This window comes from Mirounga leonina, unplaced genomic scaffold, assembly GCF_011800145.1.
Source record: "Mirounga leonina isolate KUSES-001 unplaced genomic scaffold, KU_Mleo_1.0 Mir_151, whole genome shotgun sequence".
NCBI lineage: Eukaryota > Metazoa > Chordata > Mammalia > Carnivora > Phocidae > Mirounga > Mirounga leonina.
Window position 1 is genome coordinate 76528917 of NW_023270377.1, and position 16905 is coordinate 76545821.

General features: G+C 41.0%; 1 protein-coding gene across 2 annotated transcripts in view; it reads left to right on the top strand.

Moving 5' to 3' along the window:
• Positions 1–11622: 11622 nt before the first annotated feature.
• STAM2 (signal transducing adaptor molecule 2) overlaps positions 11623–16905 on the top strand; it is a 50303-nt gene continuing 45020 nt past the window's right edge. For both annotated transcript variants that reach the window (XM_035008029.1, XM_035008030.1), the window contains exon 1: positions 11623–11753. In XM_035008029.1, coding sequence (XP_034863920.1) covers positions 11714–11753 — 40 coding nt within the window. In that variant the 5' untranslated portion in view covers positions 11623–11713. The remainder of the gene's footprint in view (positions 11754–16905) is intronic.

Here is a 16905-nt window from a genome sequence, read left to right on the forward strand (position 1 = left end):
TGAAAGACTTGTATTCTGAAAGCTATAAAACAATGATGAAAGAAATTGAAGATGACACAAAGAAATGGAAAGAAATTCCATGCTTATGGATTGGAAGAACAAATATTTTTAAGATGTCTATACTATCCAAAGCAATCTACACTTTAATGCAATCCCTATCAAGACACCAACAGTGTTTCTCATAGAACTCAAACAAACAATCCTAAAATTTGTATGGAACCACAAAAGGCCCTGAATAGCCAAAACAATCTTGAAAAAGAAAAAACTGGAGGTATCACAATTCCAGACTTCAAGTTACATTATATAGATGTAGTAATCAAAACAGTACAGTATGGGCGCCTGGGTGGCTCAGTCGTTAAGCGTCTGCCTTCGGCTCAGGTCATGATCCCAGGGTCCTGGAATCGAGTCCCACATCGGGCTCCCTCCTTGAGGGGAAGCCTGCTTCTCCCTCTCCCACTCCTGCTGCTGGTGTTCCTGCTCTCGCTATCTCTGTCTCTGTCAAATAAATAAATAAAATCTTTAAAAAAACAAAACAAAACAAAACAAAAAACAGTACAGTATTGGCACAAAGACAGACACATAGATCAATAGAACAGAATAGAAAACCCAGAAATAAACCCACAATTATTTGGTCAATTAATCTTCAGCAAAGGAGGAAAGAATATGCGGTAGGAAAAAAGATAATCTCTTCAACAAATGATATTGGGAAAACTGGGCAGCTATATGCAAAAGAATAAAACTGGACCACTTTCTTACACCATACACAAAAATAAAGTCAAAATAGATTAAAGACATAAATGTGAGATCTGAAACCATAAAAATCCTAGAAGAAAACATAGGCAGTAATTTCTCTGACATCGACTTTAACAACAGTTGTCTACATATGTCTCCTGAGGCAAGGAAAACAAAAGCAAAAATAAGCTATTGGGACTACATCGAAATAAGAAGCTTCTGCACAGCAAAGAAAACAATCAACAAAATTAAAAGGCAGCCTACTGAATGGGAGAATATATTTACAAATGACATATCCGATAAAGGGTTAGTATCCAAAATACGTAGAAAAGTGATACAACTCAACACACAAAAAAACAAATAATCCAGTTTAAAAATGGGCAGAAGACATGAACAGACATTTCTCCAAAAAAAGACATGTAGGTGGCCAATATAGACAAGAAAAGATGCTCAACATCACTCATAATCAGGAAAATGCAAATCAAAACCACAATGAAATATCCCCTGACACCTGTCAGAATGGCTGAAATGAAAAACAGAAGAAACAACAAGTGTGGGCAAGAATGTGGAAAAAAAGGAACCCTAGTGTATTGTTTGTGGGAATGCAAACTGGTGCAGCCATTATGGAAAACAGCATGAAGATTCTTCAAAAAGTTAAAAGTAGGGCGCCTAGGTGGCTCAGTCATTAAGCGTCTGCCTTCGGCTCAGGTCATGATCCCAGGGTCCTGGGATCCAGTCCCACATGGGGCTCCCTGCTCGGCAAGAAGCCTGCTTCTCCCTCTCCCATTCCCCCTGCTTGTGTTCCTGCTCTCGCTATCTCTCTCTCTGTCAAATAAGTAAATAAAATCTTAAAAAGAAAAAAAAAAAGTTAAAAATAGAACCACCCTATGATCCAGTAATCACACTGGTATTTACCCAAAAAGTATAAGAACACTAATTTGAAGGAATACATGCACCCCTGTTTATTGCAGTATTATTTACAATAGCCAAATTATGGAAGCAGCTCAAATGTCCATCAGTAGATGAATGGATAAATAAGATGTGGTATATATATACAATGGAATATTATTCAGTCATAAAATAGAATTAAATCTTGCTATTTGCAACAACATAGGTGGATCTAGACAGTATAACACTAAGTGAAATCAGTCAGTCAGAGAAAGACAAATGATTTCATTTATATGTGGAACTTAAGAAATTTAAGAAACATAGCAAAGGATAAAGAGAGAGAGAGAGAGAAACCGAGAAACTGACTCTTAACTATAGAGAACAAACTGATGGTTACCAGAGGGGAGGTGGGTGAAGTAGGTGAAGGGGATTAAGAATACACCAATCCTGGGATGGGTTAGCCTGGTGATGGGTATTAAAGAGGGCACGTACTGAATGGAGCACTGGGTGTCATACGCAAACAATGAATCATGGAACACTGCATCAAAAACTAATGATGTATGGTGATTAACATAACATAATAAAATTTAAAAAAAAAGAATACACTAATCTTGATGAGCACTGAGTAATGCATGGAACTGTTGAATCACTATGTTGTACACCTGAAACTAGGGTAACACTCTATGATGACTATACTGGAATTAAAATAAAAAACTTAAAAAAAACCCACAGAAATTGTCACTCCCATCCACATGACAAGGGAAAAAAAAGCTGAATTGAAAATCAGCAATTCTTCTTAGATCCATTAGAGAACTGAGGTCACAAGGTAAACACCTGGCCTCAAAATTGGGGACAGGCAGATATAAAGAATCACAACTTACTGGAGGAGAAATTAGGAAAACCAGTGCTGGGGTAGGAAAAGCTAATCTGTAATTGATAAATTGCTGGAAGCTCAGTGTGGACAAATCTGAGGGTTAAAAATTTAAGAAGGAACCAAGCAATAGGGGGACCACACATCTTTGTGAGTGTTACCTCCAAGATGCCTACCATGTGCCCACAGTGAAAATCTGAGAAAATCCCTTGGTGCTTCTGGCTAGGGAAGGAGACATGTAGCCATTCTGAAATAAGCCTCGAGCATTCTCTTTGTAATGAAGTCTGACCTCAAGAGAAACTATTTTATGAGAGTCTGACCAACTGGGGGGACAGGAAATACCCAAACACCCTCTAGCCTTCCTGTCTCACCTAGAGGGGAAAGGGCAAAGCTGTAAAGCATGTGTGAAGGTCATAGCCCAGAGGCACAAGCTCAATAAAGATTGAGACCTAATCATAGGACTATAGAAGTGTCCTCCCCCAACACCTCACATGAAGTGGGCTCCAATAAAACAGTGGACTACAATGGAAATAACTACATACCTCAGACCTTATTTAAGAAGTCTTCTGGGGTGCCTGGGTGGTTCAGTCAGTTAAGCATCTGCCTTTGGCTTAGGTCATGATCTCAGGGTCCTGGGATCGAGCCCCACATTGGGTTTCCCTACTCAGCTGGGAGTCTGCTTCTCCCTCTCCCTCTGCCCCTCCTCCTTGCTCATACTCTCTCTCTCTCTCTCAAATAAATAAAATCTTAGAAAAAAAAAAGAAGTCTCTCAAAAACAAAACAAAACCGCTCAGGTGGTTAAGTGTCTGACTCCTGATCTCAGCTCAGGTCTTGATCTCAGGGTCATGAGTACAAGCCTCACATTGGGCTCTACAATGGGTATAGACCCTACTTAAAAAAAAAAAAAGAATTCTAAAAAAAGAAGAAGAAGAAGGTAGCAGGAGGGGAAGAATGAAGCAGGGGAAATCGGAGGGTAGACGAACCATGAGAGACAATGGACTCTGAAAAACAAACTGAGGGTTCTAGAGGGGAGGGGGGTGGGAGGATGGGTTAGCCTGGTGATGGGTATTGAGGAGGGCACATTCTGCATGGAGCACTGGGTGTTATGCACAAACAATGAATCATGGAACACTACATCTAAAACTAATGATGTAATGTATGGGGATTAACATAAGAATAAAAAAAAAAGAATTCTCTCACGTCCTTGATTTCAAACTATATTACAAAGCTATAGTATCAAAACACTATGGTATTAGCATAAAAGCAGATGTATAGATCAATGTAATAGACTAAAGAGCACAGAAATAAACCCAAGCGTATATGGTCAATTAATTTATGACAAAAGAGGTAAGAATATACAATGGGAAAAGGACAGTCTCATCAATAAATGGTATTGGGAAAATTGGACATCCACATGCAAAAGAATGAAACTGGACCACTATCTTACACCATACACAAAAATTTACCAAAATGGATTAAAGACTTGAATGTAAGACCAGAAACCATAAAACTACTAGAAGAAAACATAGGCAGTATGCTCCTTGACGTCACTCTTGGTGATATTTTTTGGATCTGACCTAAAGGCAATGGCAACAAAAGCAAAAATAAACAAATGGGACTGAATTGAACTAAAAAGCTTCTGCACAGTAAAGGAAACCATCAACAAAATAGAAAGGTAGCCTACTCAATGGGAGAAGATAATTGCAAAGGATATATCTGATAAGGGGTTAATATCATTATATTAATATATCATTATATTGTGTATATATATATATATATGTGTGTATATATATATATATATATATATATATATATATATACACAACACACACAATGGAATACTACTCAGCCAGAAAAAGAATGAAATCTTGCCATTTGTGACAACATGGATGGACCTGGAGGGTATTATGCTAAGTGAAATATGTCAGACAGAGAAAGACAAATACCACAGATTTCGTTTAAACATGGGATCTAAAAAATCAAAACAAACAAATATACAAAACAAAACTCAGAGAATAGATTGATTGGTAGTTGCAGGGGGCAGGCAGGTAGTTGAAAGGGATCAAGAGGTACAAAATTCCAGTATACAATAAGTAAGTCACAGGGATGTAATATACAGCATGATGACGATAATCAATAATATTATATTGTAAATTTGAAAATTACAAAGAAAGCAAATCTTAAAATATTTCTCATCACAAGAAAAAATGTTGTAACTTTGTATGGTGACAGATGTTAACTAGATTTATCGTGGTGATTATTTTGCAATGTACACAATGTGTAATCATTATATTGTATACCTCAAACTAATATAATGTTGTATGTCAATTATACATACATACATACATACATACATAAAACTCCTGATTCTGTCAGGAACCTAAAGATAATAGGGGAGACAAAAACAAGGACATCAGAGGAAATTTAGTCTCTGATACCTACAGTTACAGCAAACAGTAAACACAGCCTAAACCCTAGCTAGATAAACAGGCATCAGAACTAAACTCAACTATGGCAGGGATATTAGAATTATGATACCAGGATTTAAATTAATTATATTAATATGCTAAAGGTGCTAAGGGAAAAAGTGTATAACATGCATGGGAAATTAGATGGTAACTACACTTACAGCAGTGAGCATTTTGTAATGGATATACAGTTGATCCTTGAACAACATGCGTTGAACTGCATGGTTCCACTTACATGCAGACTTTTTTACAGTACTGTAAATGTATTTTCTTTATGATTTTTTTTGTTTTTGTAAAGATTTTATTTATTTATTTGAGAGAAAGAGAGTAAGTGAGAGAGAGAGAGCACAAGCCAGGTGGGGAGAGGCAGAGGGAAAAGCAGACTCCCTGCTGAGCAGGGAGCCTGATATGGGGCTCAATCCCAGGATACTGGGACCATGACCTGAGCTGAAGGCAGATGCTTAACCAACTGGGCCACCCAGGTGACCCTTTTCTTTATGATTTTATTAATAGCATTTTCTTTTCTCTAGCTTTATTGCAAGAATACAGTACATAATACATATAAAATATAAAATATGTGTTAACTGTTTATGTTATTGTTAAGGCTTTTGGTCAACAGTAGGCAATTAGTAGCTAAGTTTTTGGGGAATCAAAAGTTATATGTGGATTTTTGACTGTGCAGGGGGTAGCACCCCAATTCAGGTTATTCAAAGGGTCAACTATAATTGTCAAATCGCTGTATGTACACCTAAACCTAATATAATATGTCATCTATACTTCAATTTTTTTAAAAAGATTTTATTTATTTATTTTGGCAGAGAGAGACAGCGAGAGAGGGAACAGAAGCAGGGGGAGTTGGAGAGGGAGAAGCGGGCTTTCCACCAAGCAGGAAGCCCCATGAGGGGCTCGATCCCAGGACCCTGGGATCATGACCCGAGCTGAAGGCACATGCTTAACGACTGAGCCACCCAGGCGTCCCTATACTTCAATTTAAAAAAAAAAAAAGATCAAATGGGTAATGTAAGCAGAGAGATGGAAACCCTAGGAAAGAATCAAGAGGAAATACTAAATATCAAAAATACTGTAAAGGAAATGAAGAATATTTTTAATAAGTTCATCAATGTACTGGAGATGGCTGAAGAATCTGTGAGTTTAAGAAACGTCTTAACATCTCTGCCATATCTGAGTCTGGTTACGATGCTTGCTCTTTCTACTGTTTCATGTTCATTTTGTCTTTCAGTATGCCTTGTAATCATTGGTTGAAAGCCAGACATGATATGCTTAGTAAAAAAAAAACTGAAGAAAATAGGTCTGTAGTGGGAGGTTTTACATTTGACCAGTTAGGGGTTACGTTGTGTTCTGCAAAAGACTTACTAAATCAAAAACTATGGAGTGGGATCCAGCAATTTGTGTTTTTAACAAGCCCTCCCACTGGTTCTGATGAATGCCAAATTTGAAAACTACTTCTATACCATCACAATTATTAAGACCATGGTAAATTAGGGAAAAGTATAGGTAGAAGAGCATGCACTGGCTTTTATAATAGCTCCAGCATTTGAGAAAGATAAGGACAATTATAAGAAATGTGGAGTTGGTTGGTTTTTGTTAATTATTATTAATGTGCTACAGGAAGGAAAAGACAAGCTCATGTTAGCCAGCTATCTACTCAAGGCATATCATGAAAGCTAGAAATCATCTATGGCAGCCTTTAAAGAGACTTTCAGAACCAGGGTTCCTTTGAGAAATGTTTGATTTAAGACTGAGACAGAGAAAATACAAGGTGAGACTGAAGCATTATGGTACCAGAAAGTAAAGAAATGCTCAAAAAAAAAAAGAATAGGGGCACATCAAAAAGACATGGAAGGTAAAGCTTAATTCCCTCCCTTTCCTTTGAGGAATGGCCTAGCCTCAGTAACCTGCTTCCTTAGAGTAGGGAAAGGGAAAAATATTAACTATAAAATGGAAGAACTTGGCAAATGGTACATTTTGAAGTGCTGAACAGTTACCATCTGCAGAAATCATGTGAATATCATGTACCCCCTACAATGATGTGATGAGGACACCTCACCTCAGAGGTATTCTTTCCAAAACCCCATAACACCCATCTAAGCATGAAAAAGTCATCAGACAAACCTAGATTCGGGGACAGTCTATAGGATATCTGATCAGCACTCCTCAAGGCTATCAAGGTCATGAAAAACAAGACTAAGAAATTGCCACGAATCAGAGGAGACTAGGGACACATGACAACTAAATGAAATGTGCTACCCTGGTATGCAGAAAAGAATTAAGAGGGATGCCTGGGTGGCTTAGTCAGTTGGGCGTCTGCCTTTGGCTCAGGTTTTGATCCCAGGGTCCTGGGATCGAGCCCCGCAGTGGGTTCCCTGCTCAGCAAGGGAGTCTGTTTCTCCCTCTCCCTCTGCCCCTCCCCCTGCTTGTGCTCTTTCTCTCTCTCTCTCTCTGACAAATAAATAAAATCTTAAAAAAGAAAAAGTTAACAAAGCAGTCTTGAGATTGCTATCCTTGGAAAGGTCTGCTTGCAAGGTTGGCCCTTGACTGGTGTCTGGGAACTTAGATTTTGGGAGAGTTCCCACAATTCCCTTGTAAGCATGGCTCATGGTGCCTAAACTGTTTGTACAAATAATACAATTTATGGTGAACACCTGCTTTCCTTCTGAGAGTCTAGAAATTTGGGTGCTTGTTAGCTAGAGGGTACCTGTGTGACTAGTCCTTAATAGAAATCCTAGGCATTGAATGTGCAATGAGCTTACGGGCAGACAATATTTCTGGTTATCACAACTTGTTGCTAAAGAAATTAAACATGTCCTGGGCGCCTGGGTGGCTCAGTTGGTTAAGCGACTGCCTTTGGCTCAGGTCATGATCCTGGAGTCCTGGGATCGAGTCCCATATCAGGCTCCTTGCTCGGCAGGGGGTCTGCTTCTCCCTCTGACCCTCCCCCCTCTCATGTGCTCTCTCTATCTCATTCTCTCTCTCAAATAAATAAATAAAATCTTTAAAAAAAAAAAAAGAAATTAAACATGTCCTGTGCGACTCCACTGAGAGGGGACTCTTGGAAGCTTATACTTCTGGACTTACCCCAGGTACCATTTCTCTTTGCTGATTTTGTTTTGTAGCCTTTCATTGTAATAAATCATAGTCATGAGGATGACCAAATGCTGATTCCTGAGTCCTGGCAAATCATTAAACTTGGGGGTGGCCTCGGGGAACCTTGACACAGCTGGATTGGATCCTGGGGAAAAAAAGAGGACATTAATGTAAACATTGGTAAAATCCAAATAAAGTTTGGAGTTTAGTTAATGGCAATGAGCCAATGTTGGTGTTTTAGCTTTGACAAATGTATCATGGAACTGTAAGATCTTAACAATGGGAGAAACAGGGTGAGGGGTAAATGAGAACTCCCTATACTATCTTTGTAAATCTAAAATTATTCCAAAATAAAAAAATTTATTAAAAAAGTAACACTCAGGAGGGATGGGGTGGCTGGGTGATGGACATTGGGGAGGGTATGTACTATAGTGAGCGCTGTGAATTGTGTGAGACTGATGAATCACAGACCTGTACCCTTGAAACAAATAATACATTATATGTTAATAACAAATTTAAAGAAAAGTAACACTCAAACAAAATGCTTTGGAAATTCATAAAAAAGACTATACCATTCATATACCATTCATCAGAAAGAGAGAGAGGGAGAGAGATTATCTAAACTGAAACACAAAGAAAAAAACGAGAGGGAGCAAGTGAGAGAATGCAAGCATTTTATTTACTGTAGCCACAGGGACAGATTGTAGTTTTTTTTTAAAAAAATCAAACTCAGGATCTAACTGTGAGAGCAGCAGAATTTAGAACGTTGAATTCATAACCCATAGCATGTCTCCTAAACTAAAGTCAGGGCCTGGAAGGGAGAATAATGAGACCCTGAGATCTAGAGTCACTTGGCCTTCCTATGGGATAGTGACCTCCCTTTGAAAACCATGCAGAAATCTCACCTGAGAAGATGCCTTCCAAGATGCTAGATTCCCTTAAGATTTGCCACAACTATCTCCAGTGTTTCTAGACCAATAACTAGAGTCAACTTTCATCATGGCCTTACTGGAGCACTGTCCCTGCTTTGGAATAAAAAAGATTGTTCACCAAACACGCACTGGCAGAATTGGAAGAACACACCTGGCTGGGGATGGATCTTGGTATATGTTTAGGGAATGTGCTCTGAGGTAAGGATATTCTAGATCTGTTGAGTGTAAATCCAAAATAACTAAGAAAACCCTAAAGAACTGAATTGAACTGAAATTGATAAGATTATTTTCTGTTACCAGGGATCCCCTGTTATAGGGGCACAAAAGAGGTTATATCACAGAAAAATGTAAAAGTTGCATTTCTTTACACAGCAGAATTTGTGAGCTGTCAGTGACATATCTTTTAATTCTTCAATAACTTCATCAGGTGAAGTTGCAATGAATAATCTTTGTCTCCTCTTGTTCCTAACACAGAGTCTGGCTCTTAGTTACTATTTAGAAATTTGCTCATTTAAGGAACTCACCAGGAGACTGGGTACACACAGAGAAAGGTAACTACCTATAGATTCTTGAGTATGCTTGCCATTCAAGGTGAGAAGTGTCTTTAAAATGTGAATGCTTTCCAAAGGCTAATCCTCAGCCCTTTGTTCTTAGTACAAGCTCTTCTACAATATCTCTTCTAATGGCTTTCAAGCGCTGCAATAACCTGCTAAACTGTTCTGTGAGATTCTGCTACTTCAGATACATGGTGCATGCTGATGTCAGATTACCATCCAGATACTTTTTTTAGTATGTTACTCTGCTGCTCAAATTCTTTAAATGAGGGGCGCCTGGGTGGCTCAGCTGTTAAGCGTCTGCCTTCGGCTCAGGTCATGATCCCAGGGTCCTGGGATTCGAGCCCCACATAGGGCTCTCTGCTCAGCGGGAAGCCTGCTTTCCTCTCCCACTCCCCCTGCTTGTGTTCCCTCTCTCTTGTCTCTCTCTCTGTCAAAAAAAAAAAAAAAAAGAAAAATCTTTAAATGAGTATTTAGGGCCTTACATGCTAAAATTAAACCATCTTAGCTTCTTGAAGACTTTTCCCAATCTGTTTCCTCTTTTTCTAGTCTTATTTTCCATTCCAACTCTAAGTCTTAATCCTAGAAAGTTTCTAAACATATCTTTAACATCCTAGGTTCAGTGTTTTTTTTTTTGAAAACCAGCTCCCTTCACCTGCAAATCTTTATTTGTGCACCAAGTTTATAGAACATGCAACCACCTTTCTGAACTATTTCATGTGTAAGGGTTCTCTGGTTGTAAATGCTTTTATTTGACCCGTTGTCAAAATGTGGAAATAATTCTTAACATTTAAAAATCATTGAAAAATTTTAAGTTCTAGTAGGGCCCACACTTCAACAAATGACTAAAGTTTACTAGCAGCCGCCATCTTTGGATATGTGTTGTTCAGTTGGATAGTCACAACTACATTGGAAAAATATTTACTGAACACCCATTACTTGCCAGACACTCTTCTGGATGCTGGGGATAAAGCAATGAACAAAACTGGTCATGGAGTTTATATGCTAAAGAGGAGGGACAGAAAACATAAGTATATTACATATTAGGAAGTGATAAATGCTATAGATCGAGCAAGCAGGGGACAGGGTTAAGAGGGATAGGACTTAGACAGATGGGACTGATGGCATCTTGAGCTCTTCATTTGTTTTGACCCTGATTTATTTGGAGCAGAGGCATTGTAAAAAAAAAAAAAAGATGTCATGTAGGTTGTCTAAAAATAAAATGCATTTAAACTTAAAAAAAAAAAAAGAGGGATAGGGAATTTCTGGTTGGGAAGCGCACCTGCACTTTTCTATTCACTTAAATAACTGGCTGGCTCCTGCGGAAATTTGATTTGTGGCCCCTAGCAGAATTCTAATACACTGTCTTGCGCATGCTATACACTGGCCCTAAAGAACTGTCAGCAGGTTGAAGGCAGGAAGTGTGTGCCTCATTCGTCTTTGGATTCCCAGAGTCGAGCAGTGTTTTCAGGGCGAAAAGTTAGGGAATCCCCACAGAGCTATAGTTACTTCGGCCACTGCTTTCCAGGGTGGTTATTCCAACAGGGGTAGACGCCGAGGCTCCATCCGTTTCCAGGGCAACCGGACTGTGACGCAAGCGCAGCCACTAGTCTGCCCTCGAGGGATCAGACTGCATCTTAGGAACGAATTAAACGAGCGAGAACGAGAGCCTCTGAACGCGGAAAACGCCGCACGACCACGCCCCTTCAGTGTCGCCGCCCGCAAGGCGGCTTCCGGGCCTCTAGGGTCGCCCAGTTCTAGGCGCGACAACTTCCGGCCCCGAAGGTCCCCTGCTCCGTGGCTTGCCGGGGTCCTAGCGATGGAAAGGTGGCCGCGGCGGCCGCCTGACACCCCCCTCCCCCCAACGGAAGCCTGGGACAATGGCTGCTGCCTTTTCCGGGGAGGCGGCGGCGACAGGAGCGCTGAAAGGATACGCACGCCGGCGGGAGCTCGTTCCGGGAAGAGAATTAGGCTGGAGCTCGGGGGTGGAGTGCGGACCCGGAGCTGGCCCGTCAGGCGGGAGCCGGGCAGGTGCGGTGGCGGAAGTGTGAGGACGCGGTCGGAGTGGAGCCGTCTAGGAAGCGGCGGCCGCGGGTCACCCAGCCTGGAGCAGCCGCCGCCCCACAGCCAGACCGCAGCGATTAGGGTTCAGGCGACGGAAAGATGCCTCTGTTCACCGCTAACCCCTTCGAGCAAGACGTGGGTAAGTGCTGGGCACGGGCTCGGGCCGCTGTTTGTCTTGCTAGAAAGTGGGCGGCGGCGACTCCGGGGACTGGAAAGCCAAGCAAAGGGAGAGAAGGGGGCGGCGCCGCTGCCTCGCCGCCCGGAGTTTTCAGGGGGCTACCTTGACGCGTCGCTAGCGGCCTGGGGCGTGTCTCTTGTACACCTGAGGTTGGAGTCCCCGAAAGAAGATTTTTTTCCCTCGCCGAGCGCCGGAATAGGGAAGAGCCTGTGGCTCGCTGGGGACTGGACCAAGTAAGCAATTGCAGAGTTGATGATATAAACTTCCTGCTCCGTCTACAATTGGTTCATCACCACTCCCTCCCTCAACTTGTAGATGATGCAGCGGTGGAAAGACCCTGCTGTCTGAGGCAGCCCAACACTAGAGACCTCGACTTGCCTCCATTCGATAGGAAAGCACTATTTCACCTCGGTCCTCTACAAACGCGTCCAAGCTCTGATAGCACAGCTTCAGAATTTATCTACAAAGGTTCGAAGTGTTACTCTCTATCCATGGATGGCGCCAAGTGCTCCGAGATGTTTTGTCTTAGGGTATGAAAAGGAAAGCCCTAGGGCGCCTGGGTGGCTCAGTTGGTTAAGCAACTGCCTTCGGCTCAGGTCATGATCCCGGAGTCCTGGGATCAAGTCCCACATCGGGCTCCCGGCTCAGCGGGGAGCCTGCTTCTCCCTCTGACCCTATCCCCTCTCATGCTGTTTCTCTCTCCCTCCCTCTCTAATAAATAAATAAAATCTTTAAAAAAAAAAAAGAAAGAAAGAAAAGGAAAGCCCTAGGATCTCAAAATAGTTTAGAACAACTACTGTGTTATTTGTTGGAGTTGTAAGAGCGATGTTTTTAGTGACTGTTGAATGAAAAGAAAGATGATAGGATATGAGAACTTATTTTGGGCACTAAAAGAACAGTGAAATAAACTGGCCTTCCCCCCAGTGACTCCTAAGGTCCCTGTGTGGCTTAGTGGATCACAGTTTAATATTACTCTAGGAAAGGAGGCGCTGCTGTTCAAACAGAAAACACTGCCGTGTATAGATTATTTCATTGGCAGTGCCACCAATCACAGCTTCAAGGACTTGTTAGTTCAAGTATGATTGAAGTCACTATCCAAAAGACAGTTGGAGGATAAAAGGTCAAGTTTGATTGAGGCCCACCAGTAACAACAACAACAACTACTACTACTACTACTACTTCTTTTTCTTCTTCATCTTTTCCTTAAGGGGGGTGCAGGAGAGAGTATCTCAAGTAGGCTCTGCACCCAACACAGCCTCGATCTCATGACTCTGAGATCATGACCTGAGCTGAAATCAAGAGTCAGATGTTCAACCAACTGAGCCACCCAGGTGCCCCCCACCAATAACTTCTTTTAGACATGTGAATGGGGGACACCTGAGTGGCTCAGTCTCATGAGCCTTCAGCTCAGGTCATGATTTCCAGGTCCTAGGTTCCAGCCCTGCATCAGGCTCCCCACTCAGTGGGGAGTCTGCTTCTTCCTCTCTCTCTGCCCCTCCCTACTGCTCTCTCTCTCAAATAAATAAATAAAATCTTAAAAAAAAAAAATAGACACATGATGGAATTAGTAGAAAAAGTGGAATGAAATACTATGGAGTTTAAATTGCCCTTAAATCCATATCACAGAAGAAAAGTTATATATTACATTTTTCAGAACTGAAATCTTTTAATTTGAAATAGTTAAGTAATATAAGCAAGTTATTATTTAACGTAGGATGTCTACAGGAATATGTTCCTTTGCAGTGTCATTGCCTTTTCACTTAACCTTTTTGATTCAGTCAGATTTTTATTACCGTTGGGGTTTTTTTGTCATTCTTCTGTTCACTTTTCATTCAACAAACAACATTGAATGATTACTGTGTGTATCTGTATTGTGTTAATTTCTGGGAACACAAAAATTTAATAGACTGCTCTCAAGGAACTCTCAGTCTAATGGAGGATATGTACATATGTAAAATGATAATTGTAATATAATGTGATAAATATAGTACTGGAAATACACAAGATGCTTTACATTCTTTCTTTCTTTAAAAGTCATCTTCCCTGGGCACCTGGGTGGCTCAGTTGGTTGAGAGGCTGCCTTCAGCTCGGGTCATGATCCCAGAGTCCTGGGATCGAGTCCCACATCGGGCTCCTTGCTCAGCAGAGAGCCTGCTTCTCCCTCTCCCTCTGTCTGCCTCTCTGCCTGCTTGTGCTCTCTCTATCTCTGTCAAATAAATAAATAAATAAAATCTTTAAAAAAATAAAATAAAAATAAAAGTCATCTTCCCTGAAAAGACAACAAGGACTTTCAGGCATATGCTTTCTCTGTAAAGATAATTGACATTATCCTCTCTCTCTCTCTCTCCTCCTTTCTTGACAGCAATTCTGCCTGCAGGAAGTAACCACCTCTAACTATATGTATGATAAGGTCATTTTATAATGAAGGTTTTTTTTTTTAAGATTTTATTTATTTGACAGAGAGAGACACAGCGAGAGAGGGAACACAAGCAGGGGGAGTGGGAGAGGGAGAAGCAGGCTTCCCGCTGAGCAGGGAGCCCGATGCGGGGCTCGATCCCAGGACCCTGGCATCATAACCTGAGCCGAAGGCAGACGTTTAATGACTGAGCCATTCAGGCGCCCCTATAATGAAGGGTTTTTAAAGGTGAAACCAGGGGCACCTGGGTGGCTCAGTTGGTTAAGCGACTGCCTTCGGCTCAGGTCATGATCCTGGAGTCCCGGGATCGAGTCCCGCATCGGGCTCCCTGCTCGGCAGGGAGTCTGCTTCTCCCTCTGACCCTCCTCCCTCTCATGCTCTCTGTCTCTCATTCTCTCTCTCGCAAATAAATAAAATCTTAAAAAAATAATAAAAAATAAAGGTGAAACCACATTCCTTTCATCGACCTCCTTCACTGGAGGTCAAGCATTCTTGTCTGACGTCATTCATGTGGGGAAGCAATTCTTCCCTGAGACCTTGAGAAAAAGCTGTAGTGGGTCAAGATGTCTACGAGGCATTCATAAGTTGATGATGGTATATGACTTGTCAAATGGAAGCAGGCTACAGGCTAGGAAGTAAGGATCTCCAGCAGGCTCCTATTTTTTTCTTAGAGTCAGATCCTACAATCCTTGACGTGTATGTTAGCTATGGTAGCATTAGAGCTCTTTAAATATTTTATTTGATTTCTTCAAATCTGGATTTTTGCTTTGTTCAATAAAATTCTTTTGAAGCTGTGTCGAGCAAAAAAAGAAAACATATCTACACATATCCAACTATTCTTCCCCCACCTCCACATCTTAAGGTGGGTGTGTAGGGTTCTTGAGGTGGAGATTGGGGCAGCCATTCTGAGAGAATTAAAGAGGAAAGTGAAATATGAGGGACAGAGCCACAGTAGGAAGATTGCGTAGATAGTGTTAAAAAGGAAGATGTCATTTCCCTATATTTTATGCCAATTTTTCCAGTGTCGCTTCATTGCTTCCCAAGTCATGCCTTGTCTTTTCTCCAACTCTAGTTCAGTTCTTACTTGCACATCTTTTTTCTCCCTGCTCAAGCCAGACAGCCTTTTTTTTTGGCCATTTTCTGCTTTTGTGCCATTTTCTATTTACTGATACACTTTTTCTTTTTTCAACAACCTTATTATCGCCTTCCTTATAGATATACTAACTTATGTCCTACAAAGCTGAGCTCAGATTCTACCTCTGTAAAACATTTAATGACATAGTGGATTGAAGTGTGAACTTTTATCTTGAAAGGAAACTTTTTTTTTTTTTTAAAGATTTTATTTATTTATTTGATGGAGAGAGAGGCAGGGAGAGGGGGAACACAAGCAAGGGGAGCAGCAGAGGGAGAAGCAGGCCTCCCGCAGAGCAGGGAGCCCAATGCGGGGCTCGATCCCAGGACCCTGGGATCAAGACCTGAGCTGAAGGCAGACGCTTAACGACTGAGCCACCCAGGACCAAAAGGAAACTTTTTTTAAAAAAGGATTTATTTATGTATTTGTGAGAGCAGGGGTCGGGGGGCAGGTGGAGAGGCAAAGGGGGAGAGAGAGAGAACCTGAAGCAGGCTCCACACCCAGTGCGGAGCACAACTTGGGGGCTTGATCTCACACCTCAGCCGAAATCAAGAACTGGTTGCTTAACCAACTGAGCCACCCAGGTGCAGTGAAAGAAGACTTTTTAAGTGAAATTTGAATGAATATATTGCTGTGTCTTTGTCTTGTGTTAGAAGAATGTAACTGTGAGGTAGCTTGGGCTTTTGGTCCAGGGATCTTTTTCTCCAGTGAAATTTTATAAGAAATGCTTAATAGGAGGGTCTTGCTGGCTCAGTAGGTGGAACATGCAACTCTTGATCTAGGGGTCCTAAGTTTAAACCCCGGGGTGGGTTTAGAGTTTACTTTAAAAAAAAAAAAAGGAGGGTGCCTGGGTGGCTCAGTTGGTTAAGTGACTGCCTTCGGCTCAGGTCATGATCCTGGAGTCCCGGGATCGAGTCCCGCATCGGGCTCCCTGCTCAGCGGGGAGTCTGCTTCTCTCTCTGAATCTCCCTCCTCTCATGCTCTCTATCTCTTTCTCTCTCTCAAATAAAAAAAAAAAAAAGGAAAGAAATGCTTACATAAAAATAGATATTGATAGTGCTCCTTTAATACAATTTACTATGTTCAGATTTATAACATTTATATACTTAAGGCAATTCTCGAACACAGTGAGGTTGCTATAATCTTTTCAAGAAATTACAATTAAGTATTTCGTTATGGATGAGAATGATCACTTTAATAGTTAATTTCTTTCTGTATTTTGTTTACAACCTTAAGCCTTTAGATACTTAACACATTTTAGTTGATGTATTTTAGCATAAAGTCCTTTTCCTATCAGCCAACTCTGTCAAGCCTAATATTTTGCCATACTTTATCTTTTTTAAGAAAACATTCAAGATAGAGTTGAAATTCTTCGGAATATTTAGCAGCTGTTCTTTTCCTATTCTATTCCTAATCCTATTCTTTTTCCTCCCTTCTCAGAGTTAAACGCTCTCCAAAAAGATACAACTGTATTTTTTTTTAATTTTTTTTTTTTTAAGATTTTATTTATTTGCGAGAGAGAGAATGAGAGACAGAGAGCATGAGAGGGAGGAGGGTCAGAGGGA